At 39.8% G+C, this 24,263-nt stretch overlaps 1 protein-coding gene and 1 pseudogene across 1 annotated transcript in view; one reads left to right on the forward strand and one right to left on the reverse strand.

Moving 5' to 3' along the window:
* SYCP2L (synaptonemal complex protein 2 like) overlaps window positions 1-24,263 on the reverse strand; it is a 115,214-nt gene that overhangs the window by 68,068 nt on the left and 22,883 nt on the right. The window contains exons 9-15 of the mRNA XM_047859581.1: window positions 22,733-22,767; window positions 21,736-21,878; window positions 19,659-19,711; window positions 19,006-19,051; window positions 17,035-17,127; window positions 16,877-16,937; window positions 1,382-1,527 (exon numbers count right to left, since the gene is read on the reverse strand). Coding sequence (XP_047715537.1) covers window positions 1,382-1,527; window positions 16,877-16,937; window positions 17,035-17,127; window positions 19,006-19,051; window positions 19,659-19,711; window positions 21,736-21,878; window positions 22,733-22,767 — 577 coding nt within the window. The remainder of the gene's footprint in view (window positions 1-1,381; window positions 1,528-16,876; window positions 16,938-17,034; window positions 17,128-19,005; window positions 19,052-19,658; window positions 19,712-21,735; window positions 21,879-22,732; window positions 22,768-24,263) is intronic.
* On the forward strand, window positions 5,821-13,510 carry LOC125165537 (tetratricopeptide repeat protein 19, mitochondrial-like; annotated as a pseudogene).

A 24,263-nucleotide genomic window follows, 5' to 3' on the forward strand; every position in this document is an offset into this window, starting at 1 on the left:
AGACTCCACTCCAACCGGCAGTAAAAGGCGGAGGCCATTGTTAAAATTGGTCCCTATAGGTAATCTCACGACCCTAGGAAAATGGAAAAAACTTACTTCCCAGTGTAAATGATAAATCCAAAGCTTCACAGCCCCTCCCTATAGAGTTAGGTAATTTTAAAAACATAAAACCCTTTTCCAGAGGCAAAGCAGGGTCCCTTTTCCTCATCTTGGAGGAGGGGCCACTACTTTGTCCGTGAAGTAGCTCTTTTCTTATTTCTAGGTTTAACAAATCTTTGTCCCTTTCTCTAAATGGTTTTCTCTTGAATTCTTTCTCCCATAAAGCCAAGAACCCTCTTGGTGAGGGTCTATACACCGTCTCTGTGGGGGCCTTAGCCTATGTAGCCTCAGTGTTAGGCCAATTCATATGTAATATGTTATAGGAAGTAATTTTTCAGTAAATGATTCTCTTTCTCTCGTCCTCACCCATGAAATGGTCTTTTCATAGGGTGAGTCTTTGGGAACACTACCACAGAGCACTTAACAGTATATGAGAGGTCTTCATATGCAACTCAGTGCCAAAAGCAAATGGGCCCAAGTCTTCCCCCCACCCCCGACTTCTTAATTCAACCTCCTATCAGCCATTACCATAATATCATAGGTCTCGTCACTAATTTCTTTGCTCTGCCTATCATCTGTGATAGAGAAAATCTTTGTGATCTTTGCTGTGTGTCAACAGGAAACATCACAGTCAATGATCTGGAGGCCGTATCAGTCTAGAAGAGGTATAAACCATTTCGGCATTAGACCAGGAGATAAAATTTCAGAACTCCCTAAGAGACACGATTTCTAGCGATTCCCCTCGGTCCTCAAGGAGGGGAGAGAGAAGGAAATACTAAGAAGCCCACAGCAAGTATCCTCAGAACTTCAGGAAGAATGTGGCGAGGTGGTAATGTTATCCTAGAAGATTTTTAACTGTTCACAATAAGTGGAGGAAAAGCATTTTGAGGCACAAAGGGGTTTTGTGTCCTACGTGTGCTTGTTACAGAATATTCCAAAGATCAAGCTATCTGCTTGAGCAGATGTTCACATCAAAACCCAACAAGAAAGTTAAAGACATAAAAACATGCTAAAAGAGGGGCGCCTGGGTGGCTCAGTTGGTTGAGCGACCAACTTCGGCTCAGGTCATGGTTTCACAGTTTGTGAGTTCGAGCCCCGCGTCGGGCTCTGTGCTGACAGCTCAGAGCCTGAAGCCTGCTTCGGATTCTGTGTCTCCTTCTCTCTCTGCCCCTTCCCCGCTCACACTCTGTCTCTCTCTCAAAATAAAATAAAAACATTAAAAAAAATTTAAAAAACCACGCTAAAACATTTCCAAACGATCCAAAAGAATTAAGTTTGCCACCTGTTTGTCTTCTCCTAAAGCTTTGATAGAAGCTTGTGAGATGTTGAATTGCAAATCAAAATGGATTTCTATTTTCATCACTTCTTTGTTGCTGATATTCAAAGGCTTCTTCAGGTAAATGATAAGCATCTTCACATTTCCAGTTTCTAACAAAAAACAAAGTATACAAATGCATATCAACACACTGAAAGGTTTTAAGATTTTAGAATTGTAAACAACCGCACTGGGATATTTGTCAACTGCTCAGATTTGTCTGCAAAAAGAAGTTGAAAAGAAATTGTGTTAAAGTTACTTTGAACTCATTTTTATTAGAAGCACATTTGTGTGTTTACACATACAAATACACACAGTATGATTATGTAGTTAATCCTGCAAAGACAGGAAGTTACTTATCTTAGCAGCCAAGCAGTGGAGATGGTTTTGGCTTCTAAAATTTGATCTGATTTTTTTAATTTTTAAGATTTATTTATTTTTGAGACAGAGCACAAGCAGGAAAGGGTGGTGGATCGGGGGGGGGGGGGGGGGGTTGTGGTGGTGGCAGACACAAGATCCGAAGTGGGCTCTACACTGACAGAAGCAAGCCTGATGTAGGGCTTGAACTTACAAACTGTGAGATCATGACATGAGCCAAAGTCGGAAGCTGAACCAACTGAGCCATCCAGGAGCCCCAATCTGATTTTTTTTTTAATTTTAAGTGATCTCTACACCCAATGTGGGGCTCAAACTTACAACCTCAAGATCAAGAGTTGTGTGTTCTACCAACTGAGCCAGCCAGGTGTCCCTTCAATCTGATTTTTAAAGATCATTTTGTGAATACAAAGTTTTACCTGCAGTAAGTATTTTACCACCCAACGTATAAACCACAACACTCATTCTCCTTCTTAATCTCAGATCTCACTTCTAAAATTCGAAATAAAATTCATTGTTCCCCATATGCAAAAATGAAATAATCTTACTTCAATAGACTCCATGTAAGAAAGAGAAATTAAAACATCCTAGAGGCACCTGTGTCTCAGACAACAGTCACCTTGAGGGCTTCCTACCAGGACATCAACTCTTTACTGATGAACAACAACTGGTTTCAGAAAACAAGATAGAACAAAATTCATGGAGAGTTCAAGAGTAAACCACAAAAACTATAAGCTGAGTCAGAGGCACCAGGCAAGAAAGTCCCTGAAAAGGCAGACAAAACTAAGGGTCACAGATTAAGGAGAATGGAGAGAAGAGTGAGACACACAGGGGCCTGGATCTGTGACCACTGAACCCCTGAAACCTGGCTAGTACAAACTGGCATGTCTTAGAAGCATAACATACACATCAGTTTGTGAAGACTTCACACACAAAAAGGTAGAATCTCTCATTTTTTATAGTGATTATTAAAATAGTAATATTTGGAATATATTGGGTAAAATATGTTAAAATTTGCTTTTTACCTTTTTTAATGGACTACTATAAGATTTTTAAATATGTGGCTCCTTTGATGGCACCACCCCTCCAGCTGCCCTCACCCCCCCACCCCCCTCCAATATGCCCTTGGCTGCAGTCCATCCAAAGAGGTGCCACAAGCCTGGAAGTACACAAGCAGGCCCAATAGGAGCCATGACTCCTCCAAAGGGACTCCTGCTCTGGGGAGTGGGGGTGGAAAAGATAACCACATACACCAGACCCACTGCAGGCCCCAACCATGGGCAGGGACAGGGGAAGAGACATCCAGTGTGAATGCAGGCCCCACTCACCAATGAAAGCTTCTCAGGGTACAACACAGGAAAAGTGCCCTGCATTTTGGTGCTTTGGCATTTTGCAAACCCCTGGTCTGACTCAACTCACGCGGATGTGGCCCCAGACTGGCCCACTAACAACAGAAGAACTAAAATCCCTGCCTCCAACAGGCAAAGAGAGCCAATGCAGACAACTGTACTGAAGGCAAAAATGTGGTTACCCACAACAGTAGGGTGCATGCAATACATAAAGGAGCCACCCACGAAGTACCAGATTCTGGTGAACAGGGGACACTGCCCTTCAGGGCACTCCAGGACCTCTTCATAAGGCCACTACTTTCAAGAACTGAAGACATAGCTGATTTTCCTAACACAGAGAAACAGACAAAATGAGTACACAGAGGAATATGCCCCATATGAAAGAACAAAATAAGATTACAGCAAGAAAGCTAAATAAAAATGAGCTAAGTAATATGCCTGATAGATAATTTAAAGTAATAGTCATAAAGATACTCCCTGGACAGGAGAAAAGGGTGGAAGATCTCAGTAAGGCCCTCAACAAAGACACAGGAAACCTAAAGAACCAATCAGAGATGAAGAGCTCAACAACCAAAATTAAAAATATACCAGATGGAATAAGTAGTAGACTAGAGGAAGCAGAAGGACAGATCAGTGACCTAGAGGACAGGGTAATGGAAAGCAGCCAAGCTAAAGAGGAGAGAGAAAATTAAAAATGAAAATAGACTAAGGGAACTCAGCAACACCACCAAGTGTAACAACATTCGCATTATAGGGATCTCAGAAGGAGAAGAGAGAAAAAAAGGGTGCAGAAAATCTATTTGAGAAATAATAGCTGAAAACTTCCCAAATCTGGGAAAGGAAACAACTACAGATCCAGGAGGCAGAGAGTCCCCAACAAAATTAGCCCAAATAGTCCAGGCAAAGGCACACTGTAATTAAAATAGCAAAAAGTAGTGATAAAGAATTTTAAAAGCAGCAAGAGAAAACAGTTATATACAAGGGAAACCCCATAAGGCTATCGACTGATTTTTCAGCAAAAACTTTTCAGTCCAAAAGGGAGTGGCATGCTATATTCAAAGTGCTGAAAGAAAAAAACCTACAACCAAGCACACTCCATCCATCAAGGCTATCATGTAGAATAGAAGGAAAGATAAAGAGTTTCCAAACAAAAGTTAAAGGAATCCATGACTACTAAAGCAACCCTATAAGAAACATTAAAGGGGACTCTCTGAGTGGAAAGGAAAGACCTTAAGAGTAAGAAAACACAAAAGAGTAAGTAAACACAAAACAGTAAAATGAAGCATATCTATAAAAATCAGTCAAGGGATTCATATAATAAAAGGATGTTAAGTATGACATCATATACCTAAAACATGGTGGGGAGAAGAATAAAGAACGGATTCAAACTTAAGCAGCCATCAACTTAACATACACTACTATATTCAAAAAATGTTATATACAAACCTAATGGTAATCACAAATCAAAAAATCAGTAACAGATCTGTAAAAATAATGGAGAAAGGAATCCAAGCATCTGACTAAAGCCAGAAAACTGAAAGAAAAGAGCATGAGAAGAAAGGAATAGAGAAAAACTACAAAAGCAACCATAAAACAAATAATAAAATGGCAATAAGTACATACCTATAAATAATTACCTTGAATGTAAATGGACTAAACAAAAGACAGACAGTAACAGAATAGATAAAAAGCAAGACTTATCTATATGTTGCCTATAAGAGATTCATTTCAGACCTAAAGATGCATGGAGATTAAAGGTGAAGGGATGGAAAAGCATTTATCATGTAAAAGGATGTGAAAAGAAAGCTGGGGTAACAATACTTCTATTGGAAAAAAAAGACATGAAAGACTGGCTCTGCCCGCATTCTGCCTTGACCTTTCCATGTGGCCCTTGGGGTATACCGGGTACTTTCTCCAGGATCTGATAAATGATGCTATGAATGCTCAGTGGGGGGAAAAGATGGTGGCAGATTAGGAGGGCCCGAGGCTCATCTTGTCTCACAAACACAACTAGGTAAATACCAAATCATCCCAAATACCCAAGAAATTGACCTGAACATGGACAGATCAAACTTCACAACTAAAGGGAGAAAAGAGGCCATATAGAGAAAGGTAGAAAGTGCGGAGCCACGATTTAGGGGAGAAATGGATCTCAGGAGCCACAGAAGGGAGGGGGCCATAAACAAGGGCAGGAAAAGGAGGAGCACACAGGGGAACACACAGGGAGAATGTTTCCCTAATGCCATTGACTTGGAAAATGAAAGGGGTTGAATTTTGAGAGTTCTTGAAATCAGCAGGGCTTAAGACATGGAGTTTTAAAAGTCAATGGGCTTGGCTTGAATAGAGCGTGGAGGGCACTGACTGCTCCTGGAAAGAAGGCAGGTAAACAACTTAGGGGCAGTTTGGAAACAGCAATCTGAAAAACACCTAGGACACATAGAAGGTGATTATTCACTATTCTAGGAGCACTTCCTTGAGAGGTAGTGTTCATGGAGATGTTTCTCCAGGGACAGAGGAGCTGGCCAGTGCCATTTCCCTCCCCTGCCTCTCAGCATAAACACAGAGACACCTGCAGGAAGCAGCATGGTGCCCACACTGGCTTCCTACCTTGCTTACACCAAGCCCCACCTCCTGTGCTCTGGTGGCACTACCCTTCTCAGTCAAGCCTGCCTCAGTTACAACATGGCAGGCCACACAAACCCCTGCCCAAACCACATCTCTGATCAGAGTTTTGCAGGGTCTCAGTTTTTGTGTAAGCAGTATCAAGTATCATTTCACAGGTAGATCAGAGTACACCTGGTTAAAAGTCACCACATTCAGGTCAGGGATCAAACACTGCCTGTGGGGGATAAGCTTAGGAACCCCCCAGGCTTACACCAATGGGTTGACAAGGCATAAAGAAATACAAAGTCATAAAATGCTCACACCTGAGTTTGGGTAAAACAGATTGGCATTCCAAGAATAGGGGGGTGCAAAGACACCCCAAGAATAGGGAAGCACAAAGGTGCCAGGAATAGGGAGGTGCAAAGGCACCCCAAAATAAAGAGGGGGTGCAGAGCCCCCAAAACAGAGAGGGAGAGGCAAAGGCCTGAAACAGAAACAGTGCAAAAGTGCCCAATACATAGGTATATGAAATAAATAAGATTAGATGTTCAGGGTGGAAGCACTCCCAATTTAGTACTATAGCAGAAAAGCTGCTTTCACAGGAGGATAGGGCTAGGTTAGGTAAATTGGTGAATTGGACTATGGACTGCTGCGCTGCAGGCAAAGCTGCCCAGAGCAGAAATGGTTAACAAAGCAGAAAAGGTGCCTTGTCAACCCTGAGGTTATTCCCCCTGTCTTATCCCCTAGGCTAGCTAAGGTAAACAGAGGTGCTGCCTCATGTCCGCTGTAAACAACCCTCCTCCTGACTGCCCGGTGCCCGGATTTTGTTTTATATTAACCCAAACCCCTAACCACAAATATCCTCAAGATCCCCTTTCCCTCACACCCACAAGTTAGCATTCACAGATTCATTGTCCCTTTGTTCATATCCATCGCCATGTTTGTAAGCCTTCTGATCTTAATAAAAACGGGGCAAGGACCCTTATTCAGGGCTATTGTCTTTTCCTGGACATTAGCCATCTCTCGCTTTCAATCCTGTGTCGCACTCTTTTGCTAAACAAGAGAGAACTTTAGACTTAATCTACAACAACTGCCCACAGCAGACAAGGAGAGCCTCTGCAGATGACTGGCCTGAAGGATAGAACAGCCAAAACACAACAGCATAGTGCATGAAGCATGCACCAGAGACACTCTCTGAAGCACCAGGCCCTGGACACTATATGACCTCTTCTTAATAAAGCCATTACTTTCAGGAGGACACATTACTGGCTTTTCTAACACAAAGAAGAAGGCAGAGACTTAGACAAAATGCAAAGACAGAAATTTATCCCCAATGAAAGAACAAGATAAGGCCATGGCCAGAGATCTAAGTAAATCACGTAAGTAACATTCCTGTTGGAGAATTTAAAGCAACAATCATAATACTCACTGGGTTGGAGAAAATACATCAGAGAGACCCTTACCACAAAGATAAAAGAGTTAAAGAATCAATTAGAGATGAAGAGTGCAATAAAATGAGATTTAAACAGGCTTGATGTAATTAACAGCAGGCTGGAAGAAGGTGAGGAATTAGTGACCTAGAAGACAAAATAATGGAAAGTAATGAAGCTGAACAAGAGAAAAAGAATAAATCACAAGAATAGACTTAGGGAACTCAACGGCTTCATCAAACATAATAACATTCATATTATTAGAGTCACAGAAGAGAAAAAAAGGGGGCAGAAAATTTATTGGAGGAAATAATAGAAGAAAACTTCCCTAATCTCAGGAAGGAAACAGACATCCAGACTCAGGAGGCACAGAGAACTTCCATCAAAATCAACAAAAGCAGGCCAACATTAAGATATACTGTAAATAAATTTGCAAATTATAGTGATAAAAAGTCTTAAAAGCAGTAAGACGAAAGAAGTCCTTAACATACAAGGGAAGACCCATAAGGCTAGCTGGAGACTTCTCAACAGAAACTTGACAAGCCAGAAGGGAGTGGCATGATACATTCAATGTGTTAATTGGGAAAAATCTGCAGCCAAGAATACTCTGTCCAGCAAGGCTATCATTCAGAATAGAAGGAGAGATAAAGTTTCCCAAACAAAAACTAAAAGGAGTTCATGATCACTAAACCAGCACTAATGGAAATATTACAGGGGACTCACGAGTGCAAAGGAGAGACCAAAAGTGACAAAGGATCAGAGATAATCTCCGGAAACATTGACAAAAACAAGCAACAAAATGGCAATAAATACATATCAATAATTACTTTGAATGTAAATGGATCAATCCTCCAACCAAAAGATACAGGGTGTCGAAATGGATTAAAAACAAGACCCATCTATATGCTACCTATATGAGTCCCATTTTAGACCTAAAGACACCTGCAGATTGAAAATGAGGGGGTGAAGAAACACTGATACACAAACGAATGTTAAAAGAAAGCCAGAGTAGCAAGGCTTATATTGGAGTAGCAAGACTTAAAAATAAAGGCTATGATGGCACAAAAACAGACACTCAGATCAATGGAACAGAATAGAGAACCCAGAAATGGACCCACAAACATACGGCCAACTACTCTTTGACAAAGCAGGAAAGAACACCCAGTAGAATAAAGACAGTCTCTTCAGCAAGTGGTGCCGGGAAAACTGGACAGCGACATGCAGAAGAATGAACCTGGACCAGTTTCTTACACCATACACAAAAATAAACTCAAAATGGATGAAAGACCTAAATGTAAGACAGGAAGCCATCAAAATCCGCGAGGAGAAAGCAGGCAAAAAACCTCTTTGATCTTGGCCACAGCAACTTCTTACTCAACACGTCTCCAGAGACCAGGGAAACAAAAGCAAAAATAAACTATTGGGACCTCATCAAAATAAAAAGCTCTGCACAGCGAAGGAAACAATCAGCAAAACTAAGAGGCAACTGACAGAAAGGGAGAAGATATTTGCAAACACCATATCAGATAAAGGGTTAGTATCAAAAATCTATGAAGAACTTATCAAACTCAACATCCAAAAAACAAATAATCCAGTGAATAAATGGGCAAAAGACATGAATAGACACTTCTCCAAAGAAGACATCCAGATGGCCAACCAACACATGAAAAAATGCTCAACATCACTCATCATCAGGGAAATACAAATCAAAACCACAGTGAGATACCACCTCACACCTGTCACAATGGCTAACATTAACAACTCAGGCAACAACAGATGTTGGCGAGGATGCAGAGAAAGAGGATCTCTATTGCACTGTTGGTGGGAATGCAAGCTGGTGCAGCCACTCTGGAAAACAGTATGAAGGTTCCTCAAAAAATTAAAAATAGAACTACCCCGCGACCCAGCAATTGCACTACTAGATATTTATCCAAGGGATACAGGTATGCTGTTTCGAAGGGGCACATGCACCCCAATGTTTATAGCAGCACTATCAATAATAGCCAAAATACGGAAGGAGCCCAAATGTCCATCGATGGATGATGGATAGAGAAGATGTGATACATATAAACAATGGAGTATTACTCGGCAATCAAAAAGAATGAAATCTTACCATTTGCAACAACGTGGATGGAACTAGAGGGTATTATGCTAAGCAAAATTAGTCAGAGAAAGACAAATATCATATGGCTTCACTCATATGAGGGCTTTAAGACACAGAACAGATGAACATAAGGGAAGGAAAGCAAAAATAATATAAAAACAGGGAGGGGGACAGAACATAAGAGACTCCTAAATATGGAGAACAAACAGACGGTTACTGGAGGGGTTGTGGGAAGGGGGATGGGCTAAATGGGTAGGGGGCATTAGGGAATCTACTCCTGAAATCATTGTTGCACTATATACTAACAAATTTGGATGTAAATTAAAAAAAATTTTTTTAAATAAAAAACAATAAAATAAAAATAAAGACTATGACAAGAGATAAAGAAAGACACTTATATAATCATAATGGGGAGCAACCCAAAAAGATATAACAATTGTAAATACTTATGTACCAAACATGAAAGCACCCAAATACAGAAACCTGTTAATAACAAACATAAAAGAATCATTAATACAATAGCAGTAGGGGACTTTAACACCCCACTTACAGCAAAGGACAGATCCATCTAAGCAGAAAATCAATAAGGAAACAATGGCTTTGAATGACACACTGGGTCAGACTTAACACATATTCAGAACATTCCATCCTAAAGCAGAATACACATTCTTTTCAAGTGCACATGGAACATTCTCCAGAATAGATCACATTAGGACATAAATCAGGCCTCAACAAGTATAAAAGGACTGTAATCATACCATGTACCTTTTCTGATCACAACATTATGAAACTTGAAATCAACCACAAGAAATTTGGAAAGACCAAAAATGCATGGAGATTAAAGAACATCCTACTAAGTAATTAGTCAACCAGGAAATCAACAAAGAAATAAGAAAATGCGTGGAAACAAATGAAGATGAAAACACAATGGTCCCAAACCTTTGGGATACAGCAAAAGTGGTATTTTTTTTTTAATTTTTTTTTTCAACGTTTATTTATTTTTGGGACAGAGAGAGACAGAGCATGAACGGGGGAGGGGCAGAGAGAGAGGGAGACACAGAATCGGAAACAAGCTCCAGGCTCTGAGCCATCAGCCCAGAGCCTGACGCGGGGCTCGAACTCACGGACCGCGAGATCGTGACCTGGCTGAAGTCGGACGCTTAACCGACTGCGCCACCCAGGCGCCCCCAGCAAAAGTGGTATTAAGAGGGAAGTTTATAGCAGTACAGGGGTACCTCAAGAAAAAGCTCAACCAACCTAAGTTTAAATCTAAAGGAGCTAGAGAAAGAATAACAAAACCTGAAGCCAGGAGAAGGAAGGAAATAATAAAGATTAGAGCAGAAATAAGTGATATATAAACTAAAAAAGCACTAGAACCCATCAATGAAACCAGGAGCTGCTTCTCTGAAAAACTTAACAAAAGGGATAACCCCCTATTGAGACTTCTATCAAAAAGACAAGAGAAAGGACCCAAATAAATAAAATCAGATGAGAGAAGAGTAATAACAACCAACACCACAGAAAAACAAATTAATTATAATATTATAAAAAACCATACGCCAATAAATTGGGCAACCTGGAAAAAATGGATAAATTCCAAGAAACAAGTTACCAGAACTAAAACAGGAAGAAATAGAAAACTTGAACAGATTGATAACTAGCAAAGAAATTGAATCAGTAATCAAAACTCCCAACAAAAGTCGAGAGACTGATGGCTTCATAGATGAATTATATCATTGAAAGAAGATTTAAACCTTATTCTTCTCAAACTATTCCAAAAAATAGAACAAAAACTTCTGGATTCATTCTGTGAAGTCAACATTACCTGATACCAAAACCAGATAAAGATCCCATTAAAAAAAGAGAACTACAGGCCAATATCCCAAATCATTCCCATAATCAAGTGGGGTTTATTCCTGGGATGCAAGCGTGGTTCAATATTGACAAATCAACGTGATACATCACATCAATAAAAGTATAAGAACCATATGATTATTTCAATAGATGAAGAATCATTTGAAAAAGAACAGCACACATCACATTAATGATAAAAACCCTCAGCAGAGTAGGTTTAGGGGGAATATACCTCAATGTCAGTAAGGCCATATATGAAAACTCCACAGCTAACAACATCATACTCAATGGGGAAAAACAGCTTTTCCACTATGGTTAGGAAAAACACAGATGTCCACTCTCACCACTGTTATTTAACATAGTACTAGAAGTCCTAGCCTCAGCAATCAGACAACAAAAAGAAATAAAAGGCATCCAAATTAGCAAGAAAGTCAAACTTACTATTCACCAGTGACAGGATACTCTATATAGAAAATCCAAAAGACCACCAAAAACTGCTAGAACTGATACAAATTCAGTAAAGTCGCATGATACAAAAACAACCTTCAGAAATATATTGGATTTCCATATGCGAATAATAAAACAGCAGAAGGAGAAATTAGGAAATCAATTTCATTTATAATTGCACCAAAAACAATAAGATACTTATGATGAGGAACCATAAGGCAAGCTGAGGGCCAAGCACAAGCTAGCACACACCCTCCCCCCACCCAAGGTACTAAAATATTATAGGAGCTCCTGGTACCCAAGAACAAAGGAAAGGACAGAAAACAGATAGTTAAACTGTTAAGAGTCTCCATCAATTCACAAATATCTTAGTGCAATTACCAAAAAAAGGTCAATCTTATCAATGGCCTAAAATCCAGGTACTCCCTACTGTCTTAATGCTTTACTAGAGGGAAAACAACCTTAGTTTGACAATAGCTAGACCTTCAGTAATCTGGGAGTCTTTAGCATATGAAAATCCCTTTAAGAAACTTCCTCCTGACTTTATCTCCCCCAACACCTTAATATGTAACTAGTCACTCTTTACCACCCCAGTGCTGCTCTTTCTGCATACGGGTCCTGTCCTTGTGCTTCAACAAAATCACCTTCTTGCACCAAAGAGGTTTTCAAGAATTCTTTCTTGGCCATCAGCTCCGAACCCTACCATCACCCCAAAACTTCATCACCTATAAATAAACCTAACCAAAGGGGTGAAAGACCTATAAACTCTGAAACCCTGATGAGACACTGAGCCCCCTATGTAAGCATATACCAGCTCCTGCGCCTGGATCGAGACCTCCTGTGGGCTGGGAGATGGTGGTACAGGGCCCGTTCCACATCCCTGCTCCTGGGGCAGCAAGAGACCAGGCGTCTTAAGTGGGGGTGCCCTCATCCCGAGGCATGCTGCACCACTGGCCCAGGCCTGCTGTGGCTTCTGGCAGTGCTCACCTAGTTCTCGAGGCCTACTGCAACAGAGAGAAAGGAGACAGGGAGCAGGCAGTGCTGCCTCCCAGGGCACAGTGGAGGAGGCTGAGATCATCCAGCTCCTGAACACAGCCAAGCTGAGCATCACCAAAGATGAGCCAGAAAGGGCTGAGCTAATTTAACATGACACTCATCTTGCCTAGCAGACCAATAATGGAAAGGCCATCACTTACACTTCCGATTTGATGGCCAACTTAGCATTTATATGGGGCCAGCTTGAAAATGCTGAAAAGCTTTTTAAAGCAATAATGAGTTACCTGCTTGGAAGGGACATACAATAGGAAAACAATGCAATAATTCACATCTCTCTAAAGCTGACCGCTACCTATGCTGCTCAAGATAGCCAGCACGAGAAAATTCCCATCTGTGAATTCTACATGTCAACTCTAGAGGGAAAAACTGAAAGAGGAAAGGAATTAGCAGAAGACATTTTGTCGGCAAAAGAGAAAGCCAACACCCACCTCCTCCTTGGCATGTGTTTAGACACCTATACTTGCTACCTTCTATTCTCCAAGCAGAGAACAGAAGATGTGTGAAATAGAACAGGTTTGAAAAAGCTTTGCAGATTTCTGAAGAGATACTAGGAGGAAGACACCCATAGACCGTCATGCTGATGAGTGCCATGGCTACCACCCTGGATGCACAGGGCCACTTCGATAGGCCTGTGTTTATGTGCAATGGGCATCAGATCCGGTGAGACAGAACATCCTGAGCTGCTCAGGAATCCATGCTGCTCAGGAATCTAGCTGCAATTCTGATGCACAGAGAAGGATACGCATAAGCAAAAGAGATCTTCCAGGAAACACTAAAGCAAGCAGAGCTGAAAAGAGAGGAGGTTTCCATACAGCACCTCAGGGAAGAGTTGGCTGAGCTGTCAAGAAAAAGTAGACCTTTTAACTTAATTTTATGAAGCAGTAACTCCCTTTCTATTGTAGGGAATTTTCAGCAACAGCTATTATGTCAGTCTCAGTGGCACCCAAACCATTGACTTAAATCTTTTTTCCTTGATATTCAAGTGTCATCAACTTACCTATGGTGAAGGACTAGTTGTAGACACTACCTCTTTTGTTTTTTTAAAAAGGAACAACAACTTTTAGCCCTGACTGATTTTGACTTCTAAGGACAGATAAGTGATGCTTTCAGTTGTAACCTATAGTTAGGTGCTAGCTGTGCTGGTCTAACTATAGGTGGAGATGGGCCAGTTTTCCCTTGGGATGGGTGTGTGGTGATACCCCCTCCCAAGCATCTCTATCCTAACACTTTGGTCTGTTGACTTGCCACCCTTTATTTTATCAATATCTGGCTGATCACAGCTATGTCTCATGGCAAAGGGGGATTATGGGGAGTTTTCTTATTTGAAAAATAAGAAATGGTGAGTTTTCTTATTTCACGAAGCCCAGTGTGGGATCTAATGCATAATGGACCCAAAGTATTATCTTGGTTTACACCAGTGTCCAGCATGAAGTTTCAAAGTAGGAATTAGGACCTTGAAAATATGGCCATTTCATTATAAATGAAAGGGACTATCTGTTTTTATATCTGATTCTATACAACTATGAAAAAGGGGAGAAAGGAATGCTACAAACTCCTGTCAATGCTATTTGAGCACTCCATTTCCTCTGCAACCTAGGTCCCTGAACAGACTCATCTGAGGAGCTCTTAAAGACACACATGCCCAGGCTGCACCCCCAAACCTTCTGTCTCAGGGTAGGGCCTTACAAATTTAACATGCAAAATATCTGCAGTAATTCTGATAGGTACTGCTAGTACCAATCTGGATCCTCGTCCTGGCCTTTTGAGTTTGGGTCTCAATATCCTCATCTGTAAAGTAGGGATGGAGATGGTAGCCATGGGAGAACATATTTAATCATCTGACCTTAATAGACTACTGTGTTGAAAGATCTTTATCACACTGCTTCAAAAGTATATACATACAAGATAGGCAGATGGAGGTCTTTACCTTAGCAGTCTGGAAAAGAGCTCTTTGCCTAGCGGAATGGCAATTTTATAAGCACCATAAGGGAACACTGTTATTGCTCGTAAGCTTTTGGGGGTAAGGATGTGAATGGGAATGATAAACAGATATTTTTGTTTCTTGTGTACATACTGCAAGAATCCTTTCACGGTACTCTCAAAAAAAAAATCACTGATTAAAGAAATTGAAAAAAAGAAATTGAAGATGACAAAGAAATGGGAAGACCTTCTATACTCATGGATTGGAAGAACAAATACTGTTAAAATATCCATACTACGTAAAGCAAACTACAAAGTTAACACAATCCCTATCAAAATACCAACAGCATTTTTCACAGAGCTAGAACAAACAATGCTAAGATTTATATGGAACCACAGAAGACCCCAAACAGTCAAAGCAGCCTTGAAAAAGAAAAGCAAAGCCAGAGGCATCACAATTCCAGACTTCAAGTTGTGTTACAAAGCTGTAGTGATCAAAACAATATGGTACCAGCACAAAAAAAGACACATAGATCAATGAAACAGAATAGAAAACTCAGAAATGAGCCCACAACATGGTCAATTATGTTAATTATATGGTCAATTACATGATCAATTGATTATATTAATTGAATGGTTAATTAATCTTCAACAAAGCAGGAAATATCCAATGGGAAAAAGACACTCTTCAACACTTGGTATTGGGGAAACTGGACTGCTTTCAAAATGAATTCAAGGCCTAATGTGAAACCTGAAACCATAATAATGCTAGAAAAGAGCCCAGGCAGTAAGATCTCTGACATCAGCCATCCCAACATTTTTTTTAGGTCTTCTGATGGCAAGGGAAACAACAAAACAAAACTTTTGCACAGAGAAGAAAACAATCAACAAAATTAAAAGGCAACCTATGGAATGGGAGAAGATATTTGCAAATGACCTATCTGATCAAGGGTTAGTATCCAAAATATATAAAGAACTGATACAGCTCAGCACCCACAAAACAAATAATGCAATTAATAACTGGGCAGAAGATGTGAACAGACATTTCTCCAAAGAAGACCTACAGATGGCCAATAGACACATGAAAAGATGGTCAACATCACTCATCAGGGAAATGCAAATCAAAAGCACAATGACATATCACCTCACACCCGTCAACATGGCTAAAATCAACACAAGAAACAAGTATTGGCAAGGATGTGGAGAAAGAGGAATTCTCTTGCACTGTTGGTGGGAATGCAAAGTGGTGCAGCCAGTGTGGAAAACAGTATGGAGGTTCCTCAAAAAGTTAAAAATTGGATTATCATACGATCTAGTAATTCGACTGTGTGTTTACCCAAAGAATACAAAAACATTAATTCAAAAAGATATATGCACCTTAGGTTTGTTGCAGCATTATGTACAATAGCCAAATTATTGAAGTAGCCCAAATGTCCAAATGGCCCCCCACTCAAAAAGGGTAACTCCTGATTTCATGCCCCTCAACATTACTTACCAACCTAGAAGAAAGAAAATATAAGTGGATATGCCTACATGAACTCATCAATAATTACTATAAATCTTTGGGGGAAGGATGGCAGGTACTACCACCTTTTTTTTTTTTTAATTGTGGTATAAAACGTTTACCATGTAAACCATGCTAGTTCATAGCACTAGTATGCTAGTTCATAGCATTAAATTTATTCACATTGTCATACAATAGATTTCCAGAACTTCCTCCTTCCCACAGCGCCTGAAAACCACCATTCTACTTCCTGTCTCTATCAATTTCATTTTTCTAGATACCCTATAAAGTGGAATCATACAATATTTGTCTTTTAGTGACTGGCCTATTCATTTAGCATACTGTCATGAAGGTTCATCCATGTTGTGGCATGTGTCAGACTTCTTCTAAAAGCTGAATAGTACCCCATCATATATATACATACACACACACTTTTCTTTATTCATCTGTAGATGGACATTTTGGTCGCTTCCACCTCTTGGCTATTGTGAATAATGCTGCAATGAACACCGGTATGCAAATAGCTCAAGTCCTGCTTTCATTTCTTCTGGATATGTGTACCTAGAAGTGAAATTGCTGGCTCATATGGTGATTCTATTTTTAAGGTTTTCAAAAACTGTAACTATTTTTACAATGAGAAAACCAGGCACGTAACCAAATCCTAAAATCACAGAGTGAAAGAGTCACCAACCCCATACCTCTGCATCCTGGCCCTGAACATAGTGTTCCTTCCACCACGCTATACCATTTCCCTTCCACCTCAAAGAATAGTCTCCTCTAGAATCAGAACTAAATGTGGGGTAGAATTCATCATCTTACCTATTATGCTGAAATTAATCACTGCTTCCTTCAAAATTCTTACTGAGTCCCACAGAGCACTCTTGGAAAAAAATAAGTTAAATTCGTGAGCACATAATATACCTGCATATGAACGATTTCTAAGCACTTAGGTTTAAATAGGATTCAAATGCAGTTACCTTAGTATTGTCTATATAAAAAGTTACACTCTGACTTCCGAGGTTGAAATCAATCCAAAATTTCTCTAGTTTTTCATCATTTGGTTTTCTCATCTATAATACATAATTAAGGCATAAATTGTATAGATACCATGTTAAAGGGTCAGATGAAAATTATTCCACTAAAAACAACTTCTGCTCTTTATAGAAAAAACACTACCCTAATATTATAGTATGTCTTGATGGTCTTAATCTTTTCTGCAAAATGAGAGGTAGGTCTCAACTTTATACAACTAAGCTATTTCTTCAGGGGGCGGGGGACACAACCACTATCCTTAGCTTAACATTTAAAAGATGTTTAGGGGCGCCTGGGTGGCGCAGTCGGTTAAGCGTCCGACTTCAGCCAGGTCACGATCTCGCGGTCCAGGAGTTCGAGCCCCGCATCGGGCTCTGGGCTGATGGCTCAGAGCCTGGAGCCTGTTTCCGATTCTGTGTCTCCCTCTCTCTCTGCCCCTCCCCCGTTCATGCTCTGTCTCTCTCTGTCCCAAAAATAAATAAACGTTGAAAAAAAAAATTTTTTTTAAATAAATAAAAGATGTTTAAATGTGTCTGAGGACTCTATTCCACACAAATCCCCCCCCCACCCCCCCCCCCGGTGAGAATCATGAGAAAATAGTCATATGTTGAAGCAGTAACAATCCTTACTGCAGATGCACGGAAACTTCTAGAGAAGGAGGTATTATGATCAAATATAAGTGATTATTTGCTATCCAACTTAACGTATCCATTAAAGTAGAGCTAAGACTTAAGTTCAAATTACCTTCATTTTAACTGATTACTACAAGAACATTTTTTTAAAAAAGCTTCTAACAGTATGACCTTTAGAGAAACAGTGTATGTGTCCTTCTCTGGCTTTCAGTTTCCACCTAGGTACCTTTCTGAAGGCACGTTACCAATGCCTTTATTTCCTCTCAGCTGTTTTCTAGACCTATCAGGAAATATATAAAGAGTTTTTATTCCTTAACAATGGAAAAAAAACTAGATTTATTACTCTACCACTTGCTTTTCCAAAAATGGCATTTCTTAGACATCTTTCCATCATAGGTGCTTACTCTTTAACAGCCATAGAGTTGAATGAAAGTTTTAAGCTATGATGTATGTTACTGGAAGCCAGTTTAGGGCCCTGATTGAAACTGATGAAAATTTAGAAGTGGAAAAAAAAAAAAAATTGAAGAACCACCAAGCAGATGTTGGAGCCTTCAGATAACCAGGAAGAAAAAGAATGGAGATAAAGGAATCAAAGAAGCTACTAAAATCAGGGAGAGAGATCCTAGGGAGGAGAAACTTGTGGTATAGTCATGCATTAAAGGCTTAGCTCCCAGAGCCCAAGAAAGGGGCTCTGAACCCAAAACAGAGAAATGGTTAATTAGGGTATTTTGAAGACGAGATCCAGGAAACATCAACGGAGTCAAGGTTCAGAGATCTTTGAAGATTTTATCCCCAATGGAGGTGCTATAGGTGGACATTGTTCCTTTAGGAAGCAAAGAAGGTGGTGAAAAGAGACCTTACCCTTAGACTATAAAGTACAAGGTAGAATGATCTAGAAAAAACAGAGTGCTCCCAATTTCTGTGGATAAAATGGGGAATATCAATTGGATGGAAAAAAGGGAATTGCCCTTTTCCTACAGTCTAGGCATGAACAATGGTACTCATTAACAGGGTAAAATAAGGCCAGATTCCTCTGATTGACTTCATGAACGCAGCATCAACCCTAAAATTCCTGCATCTAGTAGTAACAGTAGGGTCCTTAAACGTATTAGTAATGCATTCCAGTTATGGTCGGATAGGATACAGGAGAAAGAAGACTTCAGAGTTGCGGCCTCTAGACGTAAACTTCCTTCTTTAAAAAGCCCTTCTGTGTGGGGAGAGCAGTTTGGCCGAACTATGGGTTACATTATATACCACTCCCAGGGCCCCCAGAGGTAAACTTACCTCATGCTCATCAGCAAAAGCAGCAATACACGGGAAGGAATAGACCCTGCAAAACACTTCACAATTAAAATGCAAAATAAAACGTGGCTGGAGCCTCAATACAACCTACAGATGTTCTGGAACAAGAATTTGTAACTAGGGTGGGCAATTAAGTCGCTTAGCACAAAGTATGGACAAGGGTCTCAAGCCTGCAAATGGATACTACTATGAGTAGGTTTCCAATCTCCATCTGGCAGTCTATAAGTCAGGTTTATCGGTACTAGATCTCAGCCCAGTTGTGTGGCAAGATTCCCAATGGTAGGAGTGAATTCAGAAAATTCTCATCAAGGACTGTGTCTGTGAAATAAATTTATCTCCAGTGCCTCAAACCTTCAGGAAGTCACTTTTCATAAAATCTTCTGGACATGTTAAAAAATGTTCCAAGTTATAAGTAAATGTGCTCAAATACTGATAGAGATAAACACATACAAACGAATCACTAGGGAGAAGGGATCTAATCTTCTGATGTTTCTATTCAATGGATAACCCATTAGTGATCAATAAGTCATGTATCCTATATTCTCTCCTGAAATAAAACAGATCCTAGATTTTTCTTTAGTTTAGACATTTTCAGAAAACTAGTCAATAAAATAACACCCAGAGAAATATCTTACCTTCTTTCATCACCAAGTCTGTCGTTTAGGTGATTGAGAAATCGTCTACTATCCTTCAAAGGAAATAATGCAAACTTTAATTAAAAAAAAAAACCAGAGGTCTTATTTAAATACTATTTTTGCCAGCATGAAGAAGCTAGTGTTTGCTTTGAAACTCCCAGGACCCAGTAACATCTCAAGGTTTCACCAAGATTCATTATTACAGGTTAATTAAAACAATGCTTCGTGTTATAAAGAGGCAGCTTCAGACCCAAATTCTGGAAGGAACCCCCAGCCAGCAGATTTTCAGCAGAGGAATGCTTTAAGTCTCCAAAAGTTATAGGCACAGTCACATTTCATTGGGTTAAGAGAAAGAGAAATACATTTAACTAGTGACCTAGATTCGTTTCGCTAACGCACCGGGCGTCCATCTTGCTAACATCTGCCCAGCTCAAGCCAACCACAAATCCATAAACTTGTCAACTTGGAGTTTATCTGGGTGTGTTACCCGTTGCCATTTTTCCTTATGAGGAGTTCTCTAGCCTATTCCTTCCTAGTTTCTCTTTCCTGATACAAGTTCAGAGAATAAGGATTATTTTTTAAAGTTCTCCTGACCAGAAGCTAGTAGAAAGGTAAATTTGTTGCCTCCAAAATGCTAAAGCTGAACAGACACTGACCCAGGCTTTTGTCCCTTTTCTTAGCAAGGACTGGCTGTTGTAGTACATCCTCACACTTTATACATTTATTCAGCACTAAGTAGACAGCAGTAATGTAAGTCTGGACCTCAAAGTAGCTCAATTAAGAAGTGCATGGCTCTGTGGGGAAGAGGTTTTGAGAAACACTACCTTTGACCGATTTTCACAAAAATTCCCTGCAGAGGAGAGAATGACACAGAGGAAAAAGGAAACTAGCATCTGAATGCCCACCACATCCCCGGCACTTTTGGTTTCTCTCATTCAGTGCTCACAATTTTAAGGTGGCTTTTATTCCCATTTCACAGATAACAACCCTAAGCCTTCATAAGTCAACTACCTTACATGATGTATGCATTTTTGTAAGCCAGGGAGGTAGTACTCGAACCCGAGGCTTATGGGCTTTCCATCTAGATCAAACGGAAAACTGGCTAGACAACTACTGTGTATCTGGCAACAGGCTCAAAGTTAAATGTATTTTCAATAAGATATTTAAGAGTTCAGATTTAATAAAATTCTAATTACATAGCAGTGTTGACTAGAAAGGCTTGGTTCAACGCTTTCATGGTTATTAAGAATTTTACTTTTTCCCAAGGGCCTACCCCTCATTTTAAGAGTGTTTTGATGGGGCGCCTGGGTGGCTCAGTCGGTTAAGCGTTTGACTTCGGCTCAGGTCACGATCTCACTGTCCGTGAGTTCGAGCCCCGCGTCAGGCTCTGTGCTTACTGCTCAGAACCTGGAGCCTGTTTCAGATTCTGTGTCTCCCTCTCTCTCTCTCTGACTGTCCTCCGTTCATGCTCTGTCTCTCCCTGTCTCAAAAATAAATAAAACGTTAAAAAAAAATTTTTTTAAGAGTGTTTTGAAAAAAGAGGGAAAATATTTTAGCTATTTTAAGATGTGGGTGAATATGCAGCCAAGCTATGAGCTATTTTTGTGCTACTCAAGGATATAACCACGGCGAGCCAGACTGCGTGGAAAGCACTGAAAATTCTTACTCCTCAAAACTGTAGAGCACCCCATGCCAATTTCAGCCTTCCCTCATCTTCCCAGCTGCTCCATGCAAGACTGAAATGCACATTTCTTTCTTCTACAGCTCTGACCACCATCTGAGGGTCGCTAAAATGGCTCCCTACTCCATGTTTTCTCTAACTGGATCCATCCTATTCGCATTGTTCTGTGTCCAGTACAAGTTACCTATAAAGCAGCCTTATCTGTATGTGCAGATTTGGCCCACAAATCTGGTGTTCACATGGTCCTCAAATCATTTCACAGAGATGGAGAACAGGAAGCTTAAGAATGGCAACTTAATCACATTTGAAGAAAAACTCCTCCCCTGAGCCCAATGCTCAGGAAAACAGTGTGAGGATGCATTGATTAAATGGAATTCTGATGACCAAGAATCGCACCGTCTCAAATTCTCGATCCTTAATTTCTTTGAAAGCTTCAGCAATGATGTCATCTTCAAACCACTGATGGACAAGGTCCCCCCTGGATTTTTTCAAGGTCAGTCTACACAATGCTTCAGAAAGAGCAACCTGCTGGTCATAATCTAGAGATTAAAAGCATGATAGACCTAGATCATTCCGGGATGGGCACAAAGCAAAAGAAAAAACAAAAAAAAGGTTCTCCAAATTAGCACTGTTGTAAGAAATTCCATCTTGGAAGACTAACATTGTATGCTATAAGCATTATAATGTAACCTGGATCATTATTTAAACTCAATATTTAAACATCAGGAGGAAATCTAAATAAGCTACCATATGACAATTAAAAAACTCTTTGCATTTTATATTTTAGAAGTATTAAAATATTAAGAAGCAGCTCCTCAAACAGCCTTAAAAAGTGTTACTACAAAAATAAAAGCCCAAGATAAATTGTGGTATTTCACAACCGATAAAAATCTATATGTTTCAATTTTGAATAATTTAAAAGTCACATCGCAGCTGGATGTACACAACAGAAAGACATTTACAGAATGCTTGTAAAATTTGTAAAATAATATATGTTGCTTATGAATCCATAAAATAAAGGTATAAAAACCTACTTTTGAATGAAAACCAAATCTAAGTCAAGGATTATCTCTACCAATGGAGAGAATGGGACCAGGGACAGGTACACAGGGGGCTTTACATGGAACTCTGATTCTACATAAAAAAGACTAAGTAAATGCAGCAAAATGAAAATCTGACTTTGGTTGGTTGGTTGGTTGAATAAATGAGTATTCGTGAATTATTCTTTATGGCTTTTAGCATGTTAAAACCTTTCACAATAAATTACAAATAAAATGCTAATTCTTATTTTCAGCTTGACCAAAATTTATTATCCACAGTTCCAAGATGCTCATAAAGCCCCAAGTGGCCAATATGTAATACTGTAACATTTAAAATTCTGAACACTTCTTACCACCCACAGTCAAGATTGTCCTTGCAAGGTCTTTCCTGAAACATTTAAATAAATTAACATTTTACTGAAGTGAATGAACATACATAAAACTTTACTGTTTTGACATTAACATTTAAAATCAAGATGTAGATTTTTGAAATTATTTCAAATTCAGCATCAAAATTTCTGAAATGTCAAGAATACATTTTTATGGAAACACAGTTTATATATTGACTTAAATGCACTTTTTAAAAGAAGCGAGAGTTGTTATAGATTCTGAGCTTCTATTCCTCCTTCTATAAAATGAATTCAATTGGATGATGTCTGAAGATTTACCAAATGCTAAGAGTCTGCAATTTTATAATCACCCCATCAACGTGTGAGGATATATTTCTTATATAATCTGTTTAAAAAATACAGTTGACACCTGGAAAAAAATGGTACAGCAAGTACTAAATCTTTCTAATGAGATTTTTTTTTAAACATTTATTTATTTTTGAGACAGAGAGAGACAGAGCATGAACGGGGGAGGGTCAGAGAGAGGGAGACACAATCTGAAACAGGCTCCAGGCTCTGAGCCATCAGCACAGAGCCTGATGCGGGGCTTGAACTCACGAACCGCAAGATTATGACCTGAGCCGAAGTCGGACACTCAACCGACTGAGCCACCCAGGCGCCCCATCTAATGAGCTTCTGAACTACTTTTAAAAATGGACAAATGGAGAGGGGCACCTGGGTGGCTCAGTCGGTTAAGTGTCCGACTCTTGATTTCAGCTCAGGTGGTAATCTCACAGCTTGGGAGTTTGAGCCCCACCTCGGGCTCAGAGCTGACAGCCTGAAGCTTGGTTGTGATTCCCTGCCTCTCTCTCCTGTCTCTCAAAAATAGAGAAGCATTAAAAAACTGACAAATGTGTCCCTTTTATTAGATGTAATGGGGTTAACTGGTTGAATTATAATAGACCCCCATATTATATCTTCCTTTAACAATTTCAGTTAATTAAATATCAACATATAGGATGTGGATCTTTCTTATCTGAAATAACACCCGTTTTAAATAGACTGGCCAAGAAATCTTTTAGTTCAGTTTCTCATAAACAGATCAATTAAAAAGAATATTAAAAAGAGGCCTTAAATAGGACCACTGCTTTGTGCTTGCAGACTTTATATTTGACCTGAAGTCCAGAGCATTCCAGACTTTCTAGCACATACAAACAATAAGGCGGGACCATAGGATTAGTTTGAAAACTTAGGAGAAAAGGATCAGGGCAGCTGTTCTCCAAATCTAAATATATCGCTGAGAATAGTGATTAAATGAATGTAGTTGAATTTTTTTTTTTTTTTTTTTTTTTTTAGGAATTAGTAGATACCCTGCAACCTGCATGCACTAGTTAACAGACAAACATGATAGAGGTGGGCTCATGGTCACCGATAACCTCATTTGGGCCTACAATATGGCAAACTTGGTTGCCCTTCATCTCACCAGTCACGGCTGCATGTCACAGGAATGAGGGTGTGCCGCACGAGGTCAGCGATGCTGGTTAGTAGCGGTTAG

The sequence above is a fragment of the Prionailurus viverrinus genome, chromosome B2 (genome assembly GCF_022837055.1).
Source record: "Prionailurus viverrinus isolate Anna chromosome B2, UM_Priviv_1.0, whole genome shotgun sequence".
Lineage (NCBI taxonomy): Eukaryota > Metazoa > Chordata > Mammalia > Carnivora > Felidae > Prionailurus > Prionailurus viverrinus.